Source organism: Hemiscyllium ocellatum, chromosome 14 (assembly GCF_020745735.1).
Source record: "Hemiscyllium ocellatum isolate sHemOce1 chromosome 14, sHemOce1.pat.X.cur, whole genome shotgun sequence".
Taxonomy (NCBI): Eukaryota; Metazoa; Chordata; class Chondrichthyes; order Orectolobiformes; family Hemiscylliidae; genus Hemiscyllium; species Hemiscyllium ocellatum.
Genome location: NC_083414.1, coordinates 74,926,217 through 74,948,119, shown reverse-complemented (window position 1 = coordinate 74,948,119; position 21,903 = coordinate 74,926,217). Strand labels below are relative to the sequence as shown.

Here is a 21,903-nt window from a genome sequence, read left to right as displayed (position 1 = left end):
CCCCTACTGAAACTTCAACCGTTTGGCCAGGCTCATTCCGCAACTGCAGGTCCAGAATGGCCTCTTCCCAAGGATGACTGTTTACATACTGCTCAATAAAACCCTCCTAGATGCTCCTTACAAATTCTCCTCCATCTAGATCTCTAACACTAAGTGAATCCCAGTTACATTGGAGCTGTATAGAACTGAGGGCGGCACGGTGGCTCAATGGTTAGCACTGCTGCCTCACAGCACCAGGAACCTGAGTTTGATTCCAGCCTCAGGCAACTGTCTGTGTGGAGTTTGCACATTCTCCTCATTGTCTGCATGGGTTTCCTCCGGGTACTCCAGTTTTCTCCCTCAGTCCAAATATATGCAGATTAAGATTTGGCCATGCTAAATTGACTACAGTGTTCATGGATGTGTAGGTTAAGTACTTTAGTCAAGAGAAATATTCAGCAATTGGGTAGGGAAATGAGTCTGGGTGGGTTACTCTTCAGAGGGTCAGTGTGGACTTGTTGGGCCAAGTGGTCTATTGTCACCCTGGAAGGATTCTAGGCCACAGCTGGAGTATTGTGTGTAACTGTGACCACCACATTATAGTAAGAATGAGATTGTGCTGGAGATTCACCAGGATGTTACCTGGAATGAAGAGTTATGCTGAGACACTACCTAAGCTGGGTTTGCTTTCCTTGGAGCACAGAAGGCTAAGGTATGGGTTTGAGTGAGGTATCCAAAATTATGAGAGGCATAGATGTAACAGACGCCCATGAGAATCTCCTGCCTACGGGCAACAGGTCTAAGACCAGAGGGCATAGGTAAGGAGTAAGTGGCTTATTGTAGATGTGAAAAATACTTTTTTCACCCAGAGGGTTTTGGAGATATGGAATGGGTTGCCTGAGAGGGAGGTGGAGGCAGGTGCTCTCGCCACATTTAAAAAGCATCTGGATGAGTACTTATGCCGGGGCATAGTAGGCTGTGGACCAAGTGTAGGTAAATGGGATTAGTGTAATTGGGTATTTGGTGGTTGGCTGAAGGGCCTGTTTCTGTGCTGTACAACTATGACGCTATGTACACTGGAAGACACCAAGTTCCAGCTCCCGCAAGTCCCCCATTGTCTGTAAGTTATCAGACTACTTCTCCGACATCCAACATTAAAAGAGCAGAAATATTCTCCAATTAAACATTCAGAAGATCGAAGCCAATGTCCCTGGGTTGTTCTGAAAAAATCCACTCCAGAGCCTCCAACTCCATACCTCATCACAAGGCTGACACAGTCTCTTAATGTGTCATATCTGACCCCAGTGGAGTTTCTGATCATATGTCTATAATTGTATTAGTTCTAAAATAGTGATGGAAAAGGATAGACCAGATCTAAAAGTTGAAGTTCGAAGTTGGAGGAAGGTTAATTTTGACGGTATTAGGCAAGAACTTTCAAAAGCTGATTGGGGGCAGATGTTCGCAGGTAAAGGAATGGCTGGACAATGGGAAGCCTTCAGAAATGAGATAACGAGAGTTCAGAGACAGGACCTGTTAGGATGAAAGGAAAGGCTGGTAGGTGTGGGGAATGCTGGATGACTAGAGAAATTGAGAGATTGTTTAAGGAAAAGAAGGAAGCATATGTCAGATATAGACAGGATAGATCGAGTGAATCCTTAGAAGAGTATAAAGGCAGTAGGGGTATACTTAAGAGGGAAATCAAGAGGGCAAAAGGGGACATGAGATAGCTTTGGCAAAAAGAGTTAAGGAGAATCCAAATACATTTTTTACAAATACATTTAAGGTCAAATGGTAACTAGGGAGAGAATAGGGCCCATCAAAGATCAGCAAGGCGGCCTTTGTGTGCAGCCACAGGAGATGGGAGAGACACAAAACGAGCATTTTGTATCAGTGTTTACTGTGGAGAATGACATGGAAGATATAGAATGGAGGGAAATAGATGGTGACATCTTGAAAATGCCCATATTACAGAGGAGGAAGTGCTGGATGTCTTGAAATGCATAAAGGTAGATAAATCCCCAGGACCTGATCAGGAATACCCTAAAACTCTGTGGGAAGCGAGAGAAGTGATTGCTGGGCCTCTTGGTGAGATATTTGTATCATCGATAGTCACAGGTGACGTGCCGGAAGACTGGAGGTTGGCTAATGTGGTGTCACTGTTTAAAAAGTGTGGAAAGGACAAGCTAGGGAACTATAGACCGTGAGCCTGACGTCGGTGGTGGGCAAGTTGTTGGAGGGAATCCTGAGGGACAGGATGTACATGTATTTGGAAAGGCAAGGACTGATTCGGGATAGTCAACATGACTTTGTGCGTGGGAAATCATGTCTCACAAACTTGATTGAGTTTTTGGAAGAAGTAACAAAGAGGATTGATGAGGACAGAGCAATGAGCGTGATCTATATGGACGTCAGCGAGGCGTTCAACAAGGTTCATCATGGGACATTGGTTAGCAAGGTTTGATCTCATGGAATACAGGGAGAACTAGCCATTTGGAGACAGAACTGGCTCAAAAGTAGAAGACAGAGGGTAGTGGTGGGAGGGTTGTTTTTCAGACTGGAGGCCTGTGACCAGTGGAGTGCCACAAGGATCAGTGCTGGGTCCTCTACTTTTCATCATTAACAAAATGATTTGGTTGTGAGCATAAGAGGTATAGTTAGTAGGTTTGCTGATGACACCAAAATTGGAGGTGTAGTGGACAGCGAAGAAGGTCACCTCAGATTACAACAGGATCTGGACCAGATGGGCCAATGGACTGAGAAGTGGCAGATGGAGTTTAATTTAGATAATTGCGAGATGCTGCATTTTCAGAAAGCAAATCTTAGCAGAATCTATACACTTAATGGTAAGGTCGTAGAGTGTGTTGCTGAACAAAGAGGCCTTGGAGTGCAGGTTCATAGCTCCTTGAAAGTAGAGTCACAGTTTGATAGGATAGTGAAGAAGGCATTTGGTATGCTTTCAGAGCATGGAGTACAGGTGTTGGGAGGTCATGTACAGGACGTTGTTGAGGCCACTTTTGAAATATTGCATGCAATTCTAGTCCCCTTCCTTTCAGAAGGATGTTGTGAAACTTGAAAGGGTTCAGAAAAGATTACAAGGATCTGAGCTATATGGAGAGGTTGAATAGGCTGGGGCTGTTTTCTTTGGAGAATCAGAGGCTGAAGGGTGACCTTACAGAGGTTTATAAAATCATGAGGGGCATGGATAGGATAAATAGGGTCTTTTCCCTGGGGTGAGGGAGTCCAGAACTAGAGGGCATAGGTTTAGAGTGAGAGGGGAAAGATATAAAAGAGACCTAACGGGAAACTTTTTCATACAGAGAGTAGTGCGTGCATGGAATGCGCTGGCAGAGCAAGTGATGGAGGCTGGTACAATAACAACATTCAAAAGGCATCTGGATGGATAAATGAATTGGAAGGGTTTAGAGGGAAAAAAGCCAAGTGCTTGGAAATGGGAGTAGATTAGGTTGTGATATCTGGTTGGCATGGATGCACCGGACCCAAAGAGTCTATTTCCGTGCGGTACATCTCTATGATTCTATGCCCCCTCCATCACTAAGATCATCTACTTCCAGCTCAGGTACAACACAATATCATTCCAACTCAGCTCATCAGTTGCCAAAACCCTCAATACCTTTGTTACCTCTAGCCTCAGCTATACAAAAACTCTCCTGGTCTGTTCAGCATTCAGTACTGTTTAGCTGAAGCTCTCTGCTGCCCTTTTAGTCTAACTTTCACCAACTCCTTTTATCTCTGTGTTTGCTGTACTGACAAATGGTTGATCCTGCACTGTTCCCAATTAAGTAAAATTAGCATTTTTATTCCCAATTTGCTTGATCACCTCATCTTCCCTAAGTTCCTCCAAAACAAGATGCATGGGATATACAGGCTCCCCCACCAATCTAACATCGGATCTGACAAAAATGGAATTACTCCAAAATTCTGTATGCTTAAGATGCTAAAAGTCTAACATTTTAAAAAAACTCTCAAACTACTCAGTCAGGTAGACTTTGGAGAGAGGGAGTGAAAAAGTAAGCTTACCTTTTAGATCAGCATCCTTTTACCAAAGACAATTAATAAAAAGGGCATTAATGTTCAAGGTCAGTGTCAGACCAGTAGCTAACATATATAAAATATATTCAAAAAGAAAACCATTGACTTAGAGTTGACAGATGGGTGCTAATGCTTGCAACACCTCTTGACGAAATGTAGCATCAGATGAAGTTTATGCTTTATTAGTTAGAGCAGACAATGTCTACAAATGTTTTTTCCCATTTTAAACATTTCCTTTAGGGAAGTACGTGCACATATATAACGCAAAATACTGTGCTTCAGTTTAGGTACAGGAAGGCATAAATAAAGACTGAAAAATTTGTAATAACTTGGACAATAAAAGTTAATGAATTACTTGTTTACCTGCACAGGGAAACATCCCCTCTTTCTGTCTCTCTCCCATGAACTCAGTGTCTTTTTCTCCCAAAACCTCCTTCAATTCTCTTTCTTTCTTCAACCTGGCACTTACTCTTCTTTTCTTAACCCAATTCTCTCTCTCTCTTGCTGAGTGTCTCCCTTCCCAATACCTTTGCCCTCCTCTCCAGCTATCTCTCCCTGACAAACCCAGTTTCACTCTCCAACCATCTCTCTTCACTCCACAACAAACATTTTCCGTCTCCTTTTATTTTCTTCATAATCTTAATGTCTCTGTATTCATTCCCCTGCATCATTCACTCCTCCTCAATTACAGCCTCTTCCTCTACCCATCATCTCAAACTCCAGATACTTGGCAGCTCTGGGTCTAGCATCTGGTCCCCAATATTACACACTCCCACTGGAGTCCAGCATCCAGGATTTGCAGGATGGAAAAATGTAGGTGTGACTGGGGACCTTTGTGAATGATTCATGAAGCTATATGTGTTAGAACTGGATTTTGTTCAGGACATACCCTTGCTTAAGGCAGGCAGGCATAAATACTTCGAGTTCACATACCTGGGCTTCCTCTGACCCTGGACGCCACATAAATCGTGGCTAAAAAAGCAACTCTTGGCTACAATACTCCAGGTCAGAATATCACATAATAAATATAGCATGATCCATTCAGGCCGTCATCTGACAGACTGAGCTCAGGAAGTGCTCTCGTAAATTGCAACTCATGCTATTGGTTCTGACAGCACTTGTACTCACCTTGCTGCAGGCCACTCTGCAGGTGGTTTACAATCGCAGTGAGGATAGTAGAGAGATTCATGACCTGAGAACACTGTGCCAAGGCCAAAGTGAACAGCTCATTCCAGCAGGCTCGCACCAGGCTGGTGTTACAATCCTGACTGAAATACACAACATATTCAAATTAAAATTCTGCACATTCACATTCTCACAGCAAACTCCCATGAGCTGCCTTCAGCTTTGTTTAAAGAAAAGATGGTTTATTGTTTTATTCTATTAGTGACCAGTGATGTGCCGCAAGGAACTGTGCTAGGTCCACTGCTTTTTGTCATCTATATACATTATTTGCTTGTGAATGTAGAAGGTATGGTTAGCAAGTTTGCAGATGAATCAAAATTGGTGGTGTAATGGACAACAGAAGTTACCTCAGAGTACCTTGATCTGAAGGCCGCAGGAGTGGCAGATGGAGTTTAATTTAGATTAATATGAGGTGCAGCATTTTGGCAAGGCAAACTAGGACATACACTTCATGGTAAGGTCCTGGAGAGTGTTGCCGAGCAAACAGACCATGGAGTGCAGGTTCACAGTTCCTTAAAAGTGAAGCCGCAGGTAGACAAGGTAGTGAGGGCATTTGGTACACTTGCCTTTATTGGTCAGTGCATTCAATATAGGACCTGGGAGGACATATTGCAGCTGTACAGGACAGTGGTTCAGCTACTTTTGGAATACTGCATTCAATTTCAGTCTCCCAGCTATAGACAAGATATTGTGAAACTTAAAAGGTTTCAGAAAAGATTTACAAGGATGTTCTGCATATTTTTGACTTTCACGTTGGGCCATAGAAAGAATTTGGATGATGGTAGAATTATTGTGCTTTCTTTGTCAAAATTTCCTCTTTCAAACAAATGATTTCCATAACACTGACAGTCTTTCTTCAATCTTCACATGATATGTAGATGCATCTGGTATTTTTACAAAAATCTGCAATCATTCGATCAAATCTTTCTTATCACCAGGATCTTCTGATCAGCATGAATCTACGTTTTACGCTTGATGTGTCATGATTCATCTTCACTTCATTTATACTTGCGCTTATCTTACTTTGCTATTATTGTCAGACTTAAGCAAACTAAACCTTGCCCTAGAAGTTTGTTTGAATATTACTTGTAAGGGAAACCTTTTGTGAACTGTGGCAAGATTTTACAACAGAACAGAAAATTTTCCCGCCTGTGACAAGGAGAAACATGAAAATAATAATCTAGAGTAATACTCAAGGAGTACTTTTTCAAAAATTCATTCGTGGGTCTTGGATGTTGCTGTCTGGGTCAGCATTTATAGCCCACTCCTAGTTGCCCTTGAGAAGGTAGTGGTGGTTCAGCTATCTCTTGAACTACTGCTGTCCATGTGCTCTAGGTTAACTCACAATGGTGTTAGGGAGGGAATTCCAGGATTTTACCCAGCTTCACTGAAGGAATTACAACATCTTTCCAAGTCAGAATGATAAGTGACTTGGAAGACTTGGTGGTGTTCCCATGTATCTGCTGTCCTTATCCTTGTAGATGGAATTGGTCATAGGTTTGGAAAGTGCTTTGCAGGGACCTTTGGTGAATTTCTGCTGTGCATCTTGTAGATAGTACACATTGCTGCTGCTGAGCATTGGTGGTAGAGTGAGTGGATGCTTGTGGAAGTGGTGTCAAATCTCCTTCTGCAAGAAACTCTTCACTATGTGTCCACTTCTTTCTGTAGCACTATATGATAGTGTGGTAATATTACAATATGATTGACTGTCCTTACTAAAAATATTTCAATCTGCTCTGCAATGTTGCTGTCTACATCTGCATAGCAAAAATACCTTTTATTATAAATATCTCCATGTGCTCTTAGAGAAATTCCTCTAACAGTTTCTCTCTAAACCTTATAATGACTCTTAAACCTTACAATAGGACACAGCCTTGATTTACATTCAGTTCATTTCTATGTGTGAGAAACTCCTCAATTTTTAGGTCAGTTGTTCATTGAGCAATTTACTGAGCAAAATATCCCTTCTCCAATAATATCTCCACCAGACATAGGCAAATCATTTCTGTAAATTGATTCGGAGGTATGTCAGTAGCTAAAAATGTATCAGCCTTCACTGGAAATCTTAAGAGAGCACCTGCATTATCTACTGACTTATAAATTTTGATCTTGTACTGAAGCCAAATTGTACAATTTGGTCATCTTTGCTCAATCACTTTGTGCTTTCTCAGCATTTCCTTGCTGTCAGGTGTACTCTTATTGATCTGTACTGCAAGTAACTCAGCCTAGTTTAAGTGTAATTTTTTCAGCTTTGTACAGCAAAATGTAATTCTCTCCAATTAGATTAGATTAGATTAGATTAGATTAGATTAGATTAGATTACTTACAGTGTGGAAACAGGCCCTTCGGCCCAACAAGTCCACACCGACCCGCCGAAGCGTGACCCACCCATATCCCTACATTTACCCCTTACCTAACACTACGGGCAATTTAGCATGGCCAATTCACCTGACCCGCACATCTTTGGACTGTGGGAGGAAACCGGAGCACCCGGAGGAAACCCACGCAGACACGGGGAGAACGTGCAAACTCCACACAGTCAGTCGCCTAAGTCGGGAATTGAACCCGGGTCTCAGGCGCTGTGAGACAGCAGTGCTAACCACTGTGCCACCGTGCTGCCCACCGTGCTGCCCAGTCATTACTATTAATGACATGGACATTAAAACATTCAATTCCTCTAGCTTGTTCTGCTATTTAATAAAATCATGGTTGATGTATTATAGTGTGTTCCTGTAGTACTAACTTTACCTCACACTAGAATACTGTTATTCGAATAACCAGTAACAAATAACTAGTTTGTTTCACAGCGGTTTTGCACAAGGGAATGCGACTTCTGGACTTTTCTTCTGAGCATTCAACAACTCAGCAATGCTAAAAGTAAGTTGTGAAGATTTGGCTTTGTACTGTAGGCACTGAAATTACATCTTCAGCCTTTTTATTCTCAAATTCTATTTACTGTTTTCCTTGATTTTTTACTGAGTACAATTCTTAATTTTCCTGCTTAACACCTTCATCAATTTCCTTTCCCAAATCTATCACATCCCAGTACCTGAAATAGCCTTATCTTTACTACAATCCTAACTATGACATAGAGTCATAGAGATGTACAGCATGGAAACAGACCCTTTGGTCCAACTCGTCCATGCCGACCAGATATCCCAACCCAAGCTAGTCCCACCTACCAGCACCCAGCCCATATCCCTCCAAACACCTCCTATACATATACCCATCCAAATGCCTTTTAAATGTTGCAACTGTACCAGCCTCTGGCAGCTCATTCCATACATGTACCATCCTCTGCGTGAAAAAGGTGCCCCTTAGGTCTCTTTTACGTCTTTCTCCTCTCACCCTAAACCTATGCCCTCTAGTTCTGGACTCCCCAACATGAGAGAAAATACTTTGTCTATTGAGTTTAAATCAGATAAATGTGAGGTGCTGCATTTTGGGAAAGCAAATCTTAGCAGGACTTATACACTTAATGGTAAGGTCCTAGGGAGTGTTGCTGAACAAAGAGACCTTAAGTGCAGGTTCATAGCTCCTTGAAAGTGGAATCACAGGTAGATAGGATAGTGAAGAAGGCGTTTGTTATGCTTTCCTTTATTGGTCAGAATATTGAGTACAGGAGTTGGGAGGTCATGTTACGGCTGTACAGGACATTGATCAGGCCACTGTTGGAATATTGCATGTAATTCTGGTCTCCTTCCTATCGGAAAGATGTTGTGAAATTTGAAAGGGTTCAGAAAATATTTACAAGGATGTTGCCAATGGAACATTTTTTTTTTCTCTTCTTTTAAGCTCTCTTGTCGTAACCGATTTTCTCTCAGACATGGTACTTTGAGTAGAAATGGCACCATGTAAAGTGTTTGCAGCTGCTATTGTACTGGTGGCATCTAAATTTCCAACTCCAAGACTGAGGTCTTGATGGCCACAGCCTGGATTTGGCTGAAATCTTGAACACCAACCCAAGAAAATATAATCATCTCATTCACTCATTTTCAGGGCAGTGATTTCATCACAGAATTCTTTCCACATCAGTTTATTGCCTTTCCTCAAGCCCATGGTTTGGCCTTTGCTGAACTTCAGGCCTCTACTGAACGTTTGGCCTCTTACCAATGTCTCACTGAAGTTGATTTCTAAATTTGCACCCACAGTGAGCGTGTAATCTGCATGTTAATATTGAGATAGAGAAAGAAAGAAAGATAGTAAAGGGCCTCATTGTGTTTTACTTGACCCTATTGTTTTCAAATTTCTAATAGTACCCCAGTGCCCTCTTTTAATTCCTTCTGTGTTCTTTGTTGTTTTGTGATTCTTGTTCTGAGCTGCTTTGCTGTTGTCTCTTTTAGTTCTTTGTTTTTTCCTCTCTTTCCATGTCATAGTCATACAGTATGGAAACAGACCCTTCGGTCCAACCAGTCCATGCCGACTATGTTCCCTAGCTAAACCAGTTAACTCGGGAACAAACCCAAGTTAAGTTACGCCTTTTAAACTTTGTAAGTTTATCTGCATCCGTCAGCTGATAAGGAGAGGCAGAATAGGCTGGGGTGTTTTCCCTGAGGAATCAGAGGCTGAGGGGTGATTACAAAATCATGAGGGGCATGGATAGGGTAAATAGATAAAATTATTTCCCTGGGATGGGAGAGTCCACAACTAGAGGGCATGGAGTTAGGGTGAGAGAGGAAAAATTTAAAAGGAACCTAAGGGACAACTTATTCATGCAAAGAGTGGTCCATGTATGGAATGTGCTGCCAGAGAAAGTGGTAGAGGCTGGGAATAGGAATAGTTTAGAGGGATAAGGGCCAAGTGCTGGCAATTGGGATGAGATTAATTTAGGATATCTGGTCAGCATGGATGAGTTGGACCCAACAGTCTGTTTCATCTGTAAATCTCTATGACTTTTTCTGGCAGTTCATTCCACAGACAAACTGTGTAAAATGATTGCCCCTCATGTCTGTTTAAATCTTTCTCCTCAGACCTTAACAAATATGCTCCCTAGTTTTAGGGAAAAGACCTTTGTCATTCATTTTATCTATGCCCCTCAGAATTTTATTAACCTCAATGAGGTCACCCCTCAACCTCTAGTCTCCAGTGAAAAAGTCCCAGCTTTTCCAGTTTATTTGTATAAGTCAAATGCTCCATTCCCAGCATGGTCTTGGTAACTCTTTCTGAACCCTCTCCAGTTTAAAAATATCCTTCCTTTAACAGGTCGACCAGAGCCACACACTAGAAGAGGCCTCACCAACGTTCTATACAACCTCAATATGATGTCCCAACTCTACACTCAAAGGCAATGAAAGCAACATGCTAAACGCCTTCCTAACCATCCTGTCTACCGATGATGCAAATTTCAAAGAATTATATACCTGAACCCCTAGGTCTCTGTTCTATGACACTACCCAGAGTCCAACCATTTGTTGTATAAATCCTGCCCTTGTTTGTTTTACCAAAGTACAATACCTCACACTTATTCAGATTAAATTCCAATTGCCACTCTTTGGTCCACTGACCCAATTGATCAAGATTTTTTTTTGTGTGTCAGAGTCCTACAGCATGGAGACAGGCCCTTTGACCCAAATTGGTCCATGGAGAAAGTGAGGACTGCAGATGCTGGAGATCAGAGCTGAAAAATGTGTTGCTGGAAAAGCGCAGCAGGTCAGGCAGCATCCTAGGAGCAGGAGAATCGACGTTTCGGGTATAAGCCCTTCTTCAGGGCTTATGCCCGAAACGTCGATTCTCCTGCTCCTTGGATCCAAACTGGTCTATGCCGACTAAAATGAATGCCCATGCTAACCCCATTTCCCTGCATTTAGTCCATATCATTCTAATCCTTTCCTATCCATGTATTTGTGCAAATGCTTTTTAAATGTTGTTAATGTATCTGCCGCAACCACTTCCACTGGTAGCTCTTTCCATATCCGTACCACCCTATGTGTAAAAAAAAGTTGTCCCTCTGGTTCCCTTTTATTCTTTCCCCTCTAACCTTAAACAGATGCCTTCTGGTCCTCGATTTCTCAACCATGGGGAAAAAAAATCAGTGCAGTCACTCTATCCATACCTCTCATGATCTGGTACACTTCTACAAGTTTCCCCTGTCAGACTCCTAAGCTTTAAAGAAAACAGTCCTAGATTGTGCAATCTCTCCCTATAGCTCTGAGTCCTGGGAATATCCTTGTAAATTTCTTGTGCACTCTTCCCAGTTTAATAACATCCTTCCTATAACAAGGTGACCAAAACTAAACACAATACTCCAAGCCTCACCAACATCCTATACAGCTGTAACATAACTTCCCAATCTCTATACTCAGTGGACTGACTGATGAAGGCTAGTGTGTCAAAAGCCTTCTTCACTGTCCTTTCTATCTGTGACTCCACTTCCAGAGAACTGTGAACCTGAACTCCAAGATCCCTCTGCTCCACTACACTCTTTAAGGCCCTACCATTCACCAATAAACTCTTACCTTGATTTGACTTTCCAAAATGCAAGACCTCACATTTATCTATATTAAACTCCATTTGCCATTTCTCGGTCCACTTCCCCAGCTGATCAAGGTCCTGCTGCAGTTTCTGATCGGCAGTATTGTGGACAGTGAGGCAGGCTATTTTAAGTGTCAGCAGCAAACGTAATGATCATGCCTTGTACATTCTCACCCAAATGGGCCCAGCACTGATCCATGAGGCATTTCACCCATCACAGGTCTCCAGTCCGACAAGCATCTTTCCATTATTTCCCGGTGCTTTTTACCATCAAGCCAATTTTTTATACAATTTCTCAGCTCACCTTGGATTCCATGTGGTCTAACCTTACAGAGCAGCCTACTGTATGGAACCTGACCAAAGCCTCACTGAAATCCATACAGACTACGTCTTCCCACCACACCCCCACCCCCACCCCCACCTCCAACCCTGTGCTCATCAACCTTCCTGGTCACTTCATCAAAGAAATCCAAAGAAGTCTTAGTGAAGAAGGTTTTCTAACCACTATACCCCCAATTTTGGTATAATCCACAAACTTACTAACCATGCCTTCTTTACTCTCATCCAAATCAATTAAAAATGACATACCCATGGAACACTGCTGGTCACTGGCCTCCAGTCCGAAAAACAACCCCCTGTATCCTCCTGTTGTACCAATTTTATATCCAAAAAGCAAGCTCATCCGGGATCCCATGTGACCTAACTTTACTAGTTTGTTCTACCATGCAGAACCTTATGAAAGGCTTTACTAAAGTCCAAGTAAACAACATTCTGCCCTCATCAATCTTTTTGGTTACTTCCTCCAAAACCTCAATCAAGTTTGTGAAACATGATCTCCTTTGCACAAAACCGTGCTGACGATCTCTAAACATTTCTTGCCTCTCCAAATGCATGTAAATCCTATCTTTTAGAATCACCTTACCCATCACCAATGTCAGATTCACAAGTTCCCAGGCTTCTCATTACATCTCTTATTTAAGAAAACACACATCAGCCACCTTGCAGTCCTCCAGCATTTCCCCATTTTGTTGTAGATGATAAAGGCATTTATGCTCGGGGCTCTTCAATTTTCTCCCTAACCTCATCTATCTTGATACCAGGGATAAGATCTTTGTTCTGCTGTGTGGGTGTACGTAATGTGTAATATGTATTGAGTAGCTCGTTGTGATAATTAAAAGACTAATGATCTTGGCTACTTGCTCAGAGCAGGAGCTACTGGCCTCTCTGTGAAGGGACTGACCTTCCTAAATGATGGTTATGCAGCTGTGGCCATTTTTCACACCAAATGTTTTAAACAAACACTAAGAACACAGTGTTTGTTTAAAATTTCTTCTGCACTCTTCCCAGTTTAATAACATCCTTCCTTTAACAAAGTGACCAAAACTAAACACAACACTCCAACGCAGCCTTACCAACATCCTATACAGCTGTAACATAACTTCCCAACCTTTATACTCAGTGCCCTGATTGAAGATCCTCCCTCTGCTTCTCTTCCAAATGGAAGCTGCACTGCTTTCGGTGTTTCACAGCCTCCTGTTGGTCGTCTAACTTCGAGAGTGCACCCACCATCCTTATTTTAAAAAGCCATGGTATTCTCTGGTCACTGGTCAGTTAAAAATTCATGTCAGGTTTGACTTCCCAATATAGTGTGGGCCAGGATTTGTGATTACTCCAATGTTGAAGTCCCGATCCCCAAAAGACAGACCTTCAGGCGATCTCACAGTTTGTTAGAAGCAGACTTCCAGATTTCCAATGGTGGGATTTGAACCCAAGTCCCCAGTACATTAGCCTGGGGATCTGGATTTCCAGTCCAGTGATATTAATGTACCACCTCCTACACGTTTAGAAAACAATGAATGAAATTGGCAGTAAATGTCAGTGGGCGACAGAGGAGTAAGGATTCATAGAATCCCTAAAGCATGGAAACAGGTAATTTGCCACCGACCTTCCAAAGCGTAACCCACCAAGACCGGTCCCCCTATCCTATTACTCTGCATTTACTCCTGACTAATGCACCTAACCTACACACCCCTGAATGTTATGGGCAATTTAACATGGCCAATTCACCCAAACAGTTGCCCGAGGCTGGAATCAAACCCAGGTCCCTGGCACTGTGAAGCAGCAGTGCTAACCACTGAGCCACTATGCCACCCATTCAGAGTGTAGATTGAATTGTGAAATGGCAATAGGAATGAACAGCAGAGGGATAGGGAAGAACGAGTTAAAAGATTACGTTATAGGACAGTAGGAGACAATTTATTGGAAATCAGAACGGATAGACTGAGCAATTGATAAAGCTTTGCGTGAAGACCTTATTCCGGACTTCACCCATGTACAACATGGCGCTCGTTTTCCCCATGGAGGTTATTCTCCATTTCCTGGACTCATCTTGCTTTATCCAATCCATTAGATCTTTGCTTTATCTTCTTACCCTCATGTTTTCTTTCTTTCTTCAATCTGCTTCCTTTCTCTTTCTATCTACCTTCACGTTTCATGCGAACATTCCCACTTCCAACCTTATAATGGAGGGAAGGTCATTGATGAAGCAATTGAAGATAGTTGGGTCTAGGACACTACCCTGAGGAATTCCTGCAAAGAAATCATGGAGCTGAGATGTCTGAGTTCTAACAACCACAAACCACCTTCCTATGTGTTAGGTATGACTCCAACGACTAGAGAAGTTCCCTGACACCTATTGTTCCTGTTTAAACAAAAGCTTGACTATTAGTCTGCTTTAATTTGAATTATTAAGATTTAAAGTTATCTATGTGAGCTATATCACTAGCCACATGGTGGACATAGCTGGTAGTTGTGACAAACGTTTGAACCAAAAGGTCAACGATGACATTTTCCACCACACATCTGAACTGTCCTAACCCTCTTTAGATTCAGGATCATAGTCAGAGTCATACAGCACAGAAACAGACCCTTCAGTCCAACCAGTCTATGCTGTACATAATCCAAAACTAAACTAGTCCGACCTGCCTGCTCTTGGCCCATATCCCTCCAAACCTTTCCTATTCACTTACTTATCCAAATATCTTTAAAAGTTGAAATTGTACTCACCGCTTCCTCAGAAGTTCATTCTACACACAAACCACCCTCTGTGTAAAAGATTGCCCCTCATATCTTTTTTAAATCTTTCTGCTCTCACCTTAAAAATATGCCCCCTAGTCTTGAAATTTCCCATCTTTGGGAAAAAGACCATTTTAATTTCTAAGTTCTCATCATGTGATGCTTTAATTTCCTTTTTCAGGAAGCATGCTTAATTCTGCAGTTCATTGCTTTGCCAAATGAAATTCCCATAAGATGCTTCAAGAACTTTGTTAAGGTTACAAGAACATAAGAACCATGGGCAGGAGAAGACCATTCAGCCTTTCAAACCTGCACTGCTATTCAATTAGATTCCCTGTAAGAGTGTAACAGCGTACGAAATAGTAACAAATGGTCTATTCGGTCCCTTGAGCCTGCTCTGCCATTCAATAGGATCATGACAGATCTGACATTACACACATCCACTTTCCTGTCTTTCCCCATAATTTTTTATATTCCTTCTGATCAATAATCTATCTGTTGAGGCCTTAAGTATACACAAGGACTCTGCCCACACAGCTCTCATGGCAAGAAGTTTCTACAACTCTCAACCTTCGGTGAAGAAATTCCTCCTCATCTCAGTCTTAAATTGACACCCTTTATTCTGACCCTTTCATCCTAGATTGTCTGATGAGGGGAATATCCCCCTAGCACTTACCCTGTCAAACCCCTTAATAATTCTATATGTTTCATTGAGATCACCTCTCATTTCTATAACTTCCAGTGAATAGAGTCCCAACCTTTTTAACCACTGCTCCTAAGACATCCTTCTCTATATCAGAGGTCATTCTAGTGAATCATCTCTGAACTGCCTCCAATGAAATGATATGTTTCCTCTTGCAACATCATTTTCTTAAACTATCCACACATCCCCTGATGTAGTCAATGTGTGCATAAATAGACGGAAGGATCGTTATGCTTTGTTAAACAACATTATTATTTGGCCTTCTATCTTCAAGAAATATCTTCTGTGGAGATATGGTTAGGTCCCTCTGTTCCCATTATTTATCGGTCTTAGAACAAAGAACAAAGAAAATTACAGTACTTCGGCCCTCTAAGCCTGTGCCGATCCAGATCCTCTATTTTCTAAGGGTCTGTATTCCTTTGCTCCCTGCCCATTCATGTAACTGTCTAGACACCTCTTAAGTGACATTATCATTCCCGCCTCTACCACTTCCGCTGGTAACCGTTCCAGGCACCCACCACCCTCTGTGTAAAGAGCTTTCCATGCATAGCTCCTTTAAACTTTTCCCCTCTCACTTTGAACTCATGTCCCCTTGCAATACAATCCCCCCACTCTGGGGAAAAGTTTCTTGCTATCCAAACTCTCTGCACCTCTCATGATTTTGTAGACCTCAATCAGGTCACCCCTTTAACCTCTGTCTTTCTCATGAAAACAATCCTAATCTACTCAAACTCCATCTTTCTCATGAAAATAATCCTAAACTACTCAACCTCTCTTCATAGCTAAGCACCCTCTCTACATCCTCTCCAAAGTATCCACATCCTTTTGGTAATGTGGTGACAGAACTATCCGTATTATTCCAAATGAGGCCAGATCTATGTCTTATACTGTAACATGACCTGCCAACTCATGTACTTAATACCCCATCCAATGAAGCAAAGCATGCCATATATGCCTTCTTGACCACTCAACTGCTCTGCATTGCCACCTTCAGGGAACAATGGACCTGAATACACAGATCACTCTGTACATCAATTATGCCCAGGAATTTTCCATTTACTGTACAGTTTGTTCTTGAATTGAATCTTACAAAATGCATCACCTTGCATTTGTCAGGATTGAACTCCATCTCTGCCTAACTCTCCAACCTATCTATATTCTGTATTCTCTGACAATCCCCTTCACTATCTGCTACTCTGCCAAACCTTGTGTCATCGGCAAACTTGCTTACCAGGCAACCTACACCTTCGTCCAAATTATTTATGTACTTTTGTCTACTTCTTTGCCTAAATGCACTCTCAAATGTATTACCTCATATCTATCAGAACTAAGTTTCATTTCTCCGCCCAATGACAAAATCACTTATACTTTCCTGATGAAGGGAAATGACAATTTCCTGAAATGACAATTTTCCCGCCCCTCGGATGCTGCCTTTTCCAGCACCACTCTAATCTAGACTCTGGTTTCCGGCATCTGCAGTCCTTGTTTTTACCCACTTATACATTCCTGCCAACTATACCTTTCTTCCTCATTCTAAGCATGACTAATTTTTCTATTACCATGAAACTTCTTAATCACTGATATATACCACGAATAATGAGGGTCCCAGTATCAATCCCTCGGTTTGGGGCGACTCAATGGTTAGCACTGCAGTCTCACAGCGCCAGGGACCCAGGTTCGATTCCAGCCTCTATGTGGAGTTTGCACGTTCTCCCCGCACCAAGTGGGTTTCCTCAAGATGGTCTGGTTTCCGCCCACAGTCCGAAGATGTGCAGGCCAGGTGAATTGGCCATGCTAAATTGCCGGTAGTGTTCAGGACTGTGTAGGTTAGGTGCATTAGTCAGAGGGAAATGTAGAGTAATAGGGGAATAGGTCTGGGATGGTTAGTGTGGACCTGCTAGGCCGAAAGGCCTGTTTCCACACTGGAGGGATTCTAATTCTAAAAAAAACCTGCAACCTCACAAGAAACAATTGTCCAGTACTAAAAACACTCATCCTTTACATCCTATCACTCAGGCAATTTTAGATCCAACTTGACATTTTCCTTTGATTCCCGTGGATTGTAATTTGCAAACAGACTGCCACGTGAGACAAAGTCAAAAATATTGATTAAAATCCTTGTGATCACATCAAAAGCAATACCTCTCTCCCCACCTTAAAAAATTCAATCAAATTAGTCATTACAAATCCATGGCTGATTAATCTGTACTTTTCCAAATGCAGATGTCCCTTCGGGTTTCTCCCAATAGTTTTCCCCCCAAAGTTATTTTTGCTGGTGGTACTTAGTCAAACAATCATTTCATTCTTTTTCTTTAAAACAACAGTACAGTTCTCAGGCATCAGGATGTGTGAACTACAAGGCTTACCCTAGAGCCTGGAATGCTGGAATCGATCTGGCCCAGTGCATGGACAGGAAGAGAAGTCTGGAGGCAGATTCACAGATGTAATGGACATTCAAGTACTCAGGCATCGGGGTGGGCATGGTCAGCTGTTAAAAACAAACCATGCTATCATTCTTCATGCCACAACTGCAAACCATAATGTATAATAATACTGAGATAGTTTGAGAGGTATACATTATTACAAAACATGTATTACTATTTACATTATCGAAACACACTATTATGCTGAATAGATTTAGATATTTTAAACTACCTGTTCAGAAATATTGTGACACATCTCTGGAGCAGACGGAACTTTTACCCGGGTCTCCTGGCTCTGGGGCAAATACACTACCAACCACCACAACAGCCAGAACTGAATAGGTGTAAAGTGATGTTGAGTCAGTCCATATAACTCATTTTTAAAAATCGCTCCAGTCCAAAAGAAATCAGGCAGGATTCATGTGGTTTTGATTGTCTGATTTCATGGATACAGCTAAGTTTATATAGCTTTTCTTTTAGTACCTTTCTCATACCTGAATTATGAAAATAAATTTCACAATAGGAGTGGAAACAGAAATTGTTGGTCAAAGTCAGCAGAGTTAAAGATTTTCATCCGGTGACTCTTCAGCAGCTGGGAAAGCCTGGTATTTATGCTGAAGACAAGGTTGTGGGAGAAGGGTGAAGGGGTAGAAGGGAGAGGTGAGTGGATAGATGGAGATGAAGCGCAGAGGGAGAGATGTGAAATAGGTTGGTAAGTAAGGGCAAAATGGATGGCAGGACAGAAGAGAAGCTGAATAAGTGATCGTTGGTAGTCTGTGCTGAGACCAACCCATGTAATGTGATAATAGGCTTGAGAGCAGGAGACTCAATGTTTATTCTCCTCTTGTCTACACCCTCCCCACTTACATCCGGACTTCTTGTGACACTATATCAGTTTCAGAATTTCACATTTGCAGACTCCAGCTGCCTCCTCTTCACCACAGAGATTCAATCCCACATCCATCCCCTGTCAGGATGGTCTCAGGGGTTTCTGCCTCTAGAAAAAAGGGCCTGAACCGTCCCCACTCACCACCACTCACTTCTGCCTGGCTGAACTTGACCTCACTTTGAACAAAAACTCCTTTAACACCTTTCAATTTCTTCAGGTCAAAGGCATGGTCACCAGTACATACATGGGCCCCAGTTATGCCTGTCTTTGTGAGCTACATGGAACATTCCTTGTTCCAGTCTTCCTCGGCACCATCTACCCCACAACAACTTTCTCTGGTACATCGATGAAACCATCAATTCTGTTTCTCTCACTCATTCTGAACCAGAAAACATTATCAATTTTTCTTCCAATTTCCTGTCAGCTCTTATCTTCACCAGGTCCATTTCTGACTCCTCCCTTCCTTTCTTCAACATCTCTGTTTTCATTTCTAGCTCAGGCCAGGGAGCTGTCTGCGTGGGTTTCCTCCAGGTGCTCCGGTTTCCTCCCACAGTCCAAAGATGTGTAGGTCAGGTGAATTGGCCATGCTAAATTGCCTATAGTGTTAGGTGAAGGGGTAAACATAGGGAAATGGGTCTGGATGTGTTGCTCTTCAGAGGGTCGGTGTGGATTTGTTGGGCCGAAGGGCCTGTTTCCACTCTGTAAGTAATCTAATCTAATCTACAAACCCACTATCTCACTCAGTTACCTGGACTACACATCCTCACACCGTTTCTTATAAAATCTCCATTCAAATCTCCAACTTTCTCCATCGTGTCTGTTCTGATGATGCTGCCTGCTGCAGTAGGGCCTCAGAAATGTCAACTTTCTTTCTCAGGATTCCCTGCTACCGTGATCATCAGAGTCCTTAGTTATGTCTGCCTATCACCCACACTTCTGCCCTCTCCCCTTCCTTTTCTTCCCACAACAGCAACAGGGTTGCCCAGTCCTCATTTACTATCTCATCAGCAACCACATCCAAAGGAATGTAAGCCACCATTTCTGCCATCTCCAGCAGGATGCCACAATCAGGGATATATTCCCCATCCCTCCCTTGTTAACCTACTACAGGGACTGTTCCTTCTGGGACAGCCTGGTCCGTTCTTCTTCCACTTCCAACCACCATGCTACACCCCCCACAGCACCTCGACATGCAATTGCACATCCACCCATTTACTTTCTTTCTGCTCACCATCCAAGCCCACAGGGAAACCTTTCAGGTGAAGCAGTGATCTATCCGTACTTCATTCAATCTAATCTACTGTATTCACTGCTCACAATGTGGTATCCTCTACACTGGCGATGTAGACATTGGCGACTGCTTTGCAGAACATCTATGTCTGTCCATAAAAATGACTCTTTGAACTTCTAGTTGCCTGCTATTACAAGACACCACTGTGTTCCCATATCAGCATTTCTATCTTAGGACTGCTCCAATGTTCTAGTAAGCCTTAGTGCAAGCTTAAGAACAACATCTAATTTTCTGCTTTGGAACTTTGCAGGATTCAACATCAAGTTCAATAACTTTACAGTCTGATTTCATCCTTCCAATTTTTTTTTTAAACACACACACACACACACACCACACCCTATCCTGTTTTGTCACTGGTTGCTTTTAGCACAGCCAAACCATCATCACTTATACGCCGTCTCTTCTGCCCTGCTAAAAATCACACAACACCAGGTTATAGTCCAACAGGTTTAATTGTAAGCACACTAGCTTTCGAAGCGTCGCTCCTTCAACAGGTGGTAGTGACTATAACCTGGTGTTGTGTGATTTTTAACTTTGTACACCCTATCCAACATTGGCATCTTCAAATCACATCTTCTGCCCTTGTCCTTGTTTACCCACCGTTTTCATATCACTTTCCCTCTGGGTTCCATCTCCATCTATCTGCTCACTTCTCTCTCCCATCACACCACTCACCCCTGGTCTTCAGCATAAATACCAGGATTTCCTAGCTGTTATCAGTTCATATGAAGAGTCATCAAAATGTTATCGCTACTTTCTCTCCACAGATGTTGCTAGATCTGCTGAGTTTTACCAACAATTTCAGGTTCAGATTTTCAGCATCTGCAATTCTTTGTTTTATTTCACAAGAGGAGGTTTGTTGAACCTGTGTTGACCCTTAAAAAGAGCAATCATGCTTATTACCATATCCCTGCTTAATCTCATAAGCCTGTAAGTCCCTCATTCTATTTCAACTCCTTTTTTAAAATCAGTTTCCACCAGCTTTCCATATATACCATTCAATCACAACAACACTTAGACTGAAAAATGTCTCATCTTGGCCAATGGTTTGAACCTATGACCTGTGGTTACCTACTCAACTGGCAGACAGAACAGCCATTATTTAAAGGCTTTTATTTTGCATTGGCAGTGCCATTACCTCTGGACTAGGAGGTCTGGATTCAAGTCCTATCTGCTCCAGAGGATGTAATAACATTTCTAAAGAGGTTGATGAGAAAGCATTTTTTAGAAAGCCCTTATTTACTGTATCCACATCTTTAACACCTCTATCAGGTCACATTTTAATTGTTTCTATTCCAAGGAGATTAGTCCTAATTCTTCCAATCTCTCCTTAAACTTAACATCAACTTAAAATCTCATCTCTGCTAGCATCATGGCAAACTATCTGATCAACTCATCCTGCCAATTTTAAACACTGTTCAAAAATACCTGGTCAAATGGAATTGTAAACCCATCTTAGTGGCTTTAAAACGTTCTGTCCAGAACAGAAGTTATTAAATGCCTATGGATCAATGTGTCATTGGTGTGGATTTATGAATTGAAAACAGGTCTCAAACAACTATATTCTGTGTATATATATATTTCAAAAATTATTTGTATTTGTTTAATTTGAACTATGGTTATCTGGGGTTTTCTTTTAATCAATATCTTGCTACGGCAGAACTGATTGCAGCTGAGGATACCCCAGAAAAAAGCCTTTCACTAGTTGCCCTTTTCTATGCTTTACAATGAAATTCTCTCTTATTCTTCTACACTCAGTTAGCTGGATAATTGCCTTGCAATACAGTGATGGGTTCATTCCTGCACCATTTGAGGTAGCATGAAGGATTCTCCTTCT

General features: G+C 42.0%; 1 protein-coding gene across 5 annotated transcripts in view; it reads right to left on the bottom strand.

The window, feature by feature from the left end:
* LOC132822429 (nuclear receptor subfamily 2 group C member 2-like) overlaps positions 1-21,903 on the bottom strand; it is a 198,593-nt gene that overhangs the window by 50,666 nt on the left and 126,024 nt on the right. For all 5 annotated transcript variants that reach the window (XM_060835809.1, XM_060835811.1, XM_060835810.1 and 2 more), the window contains 2 exons: positions 17,830-17,951; positions 5,158-5,297 (listed from right to left, as the gene is read on the bottom strand). In XM_060835809.1, coding sequence (XP_060691792.1) covers positions 5,158-5,297; positions 17,830-17,951 — 262 coding nt within the window. The remainder of the gene's footprint in view (positions 1-5,157; positions 5,298-17,829; positions 17,952-21,903) is intronic.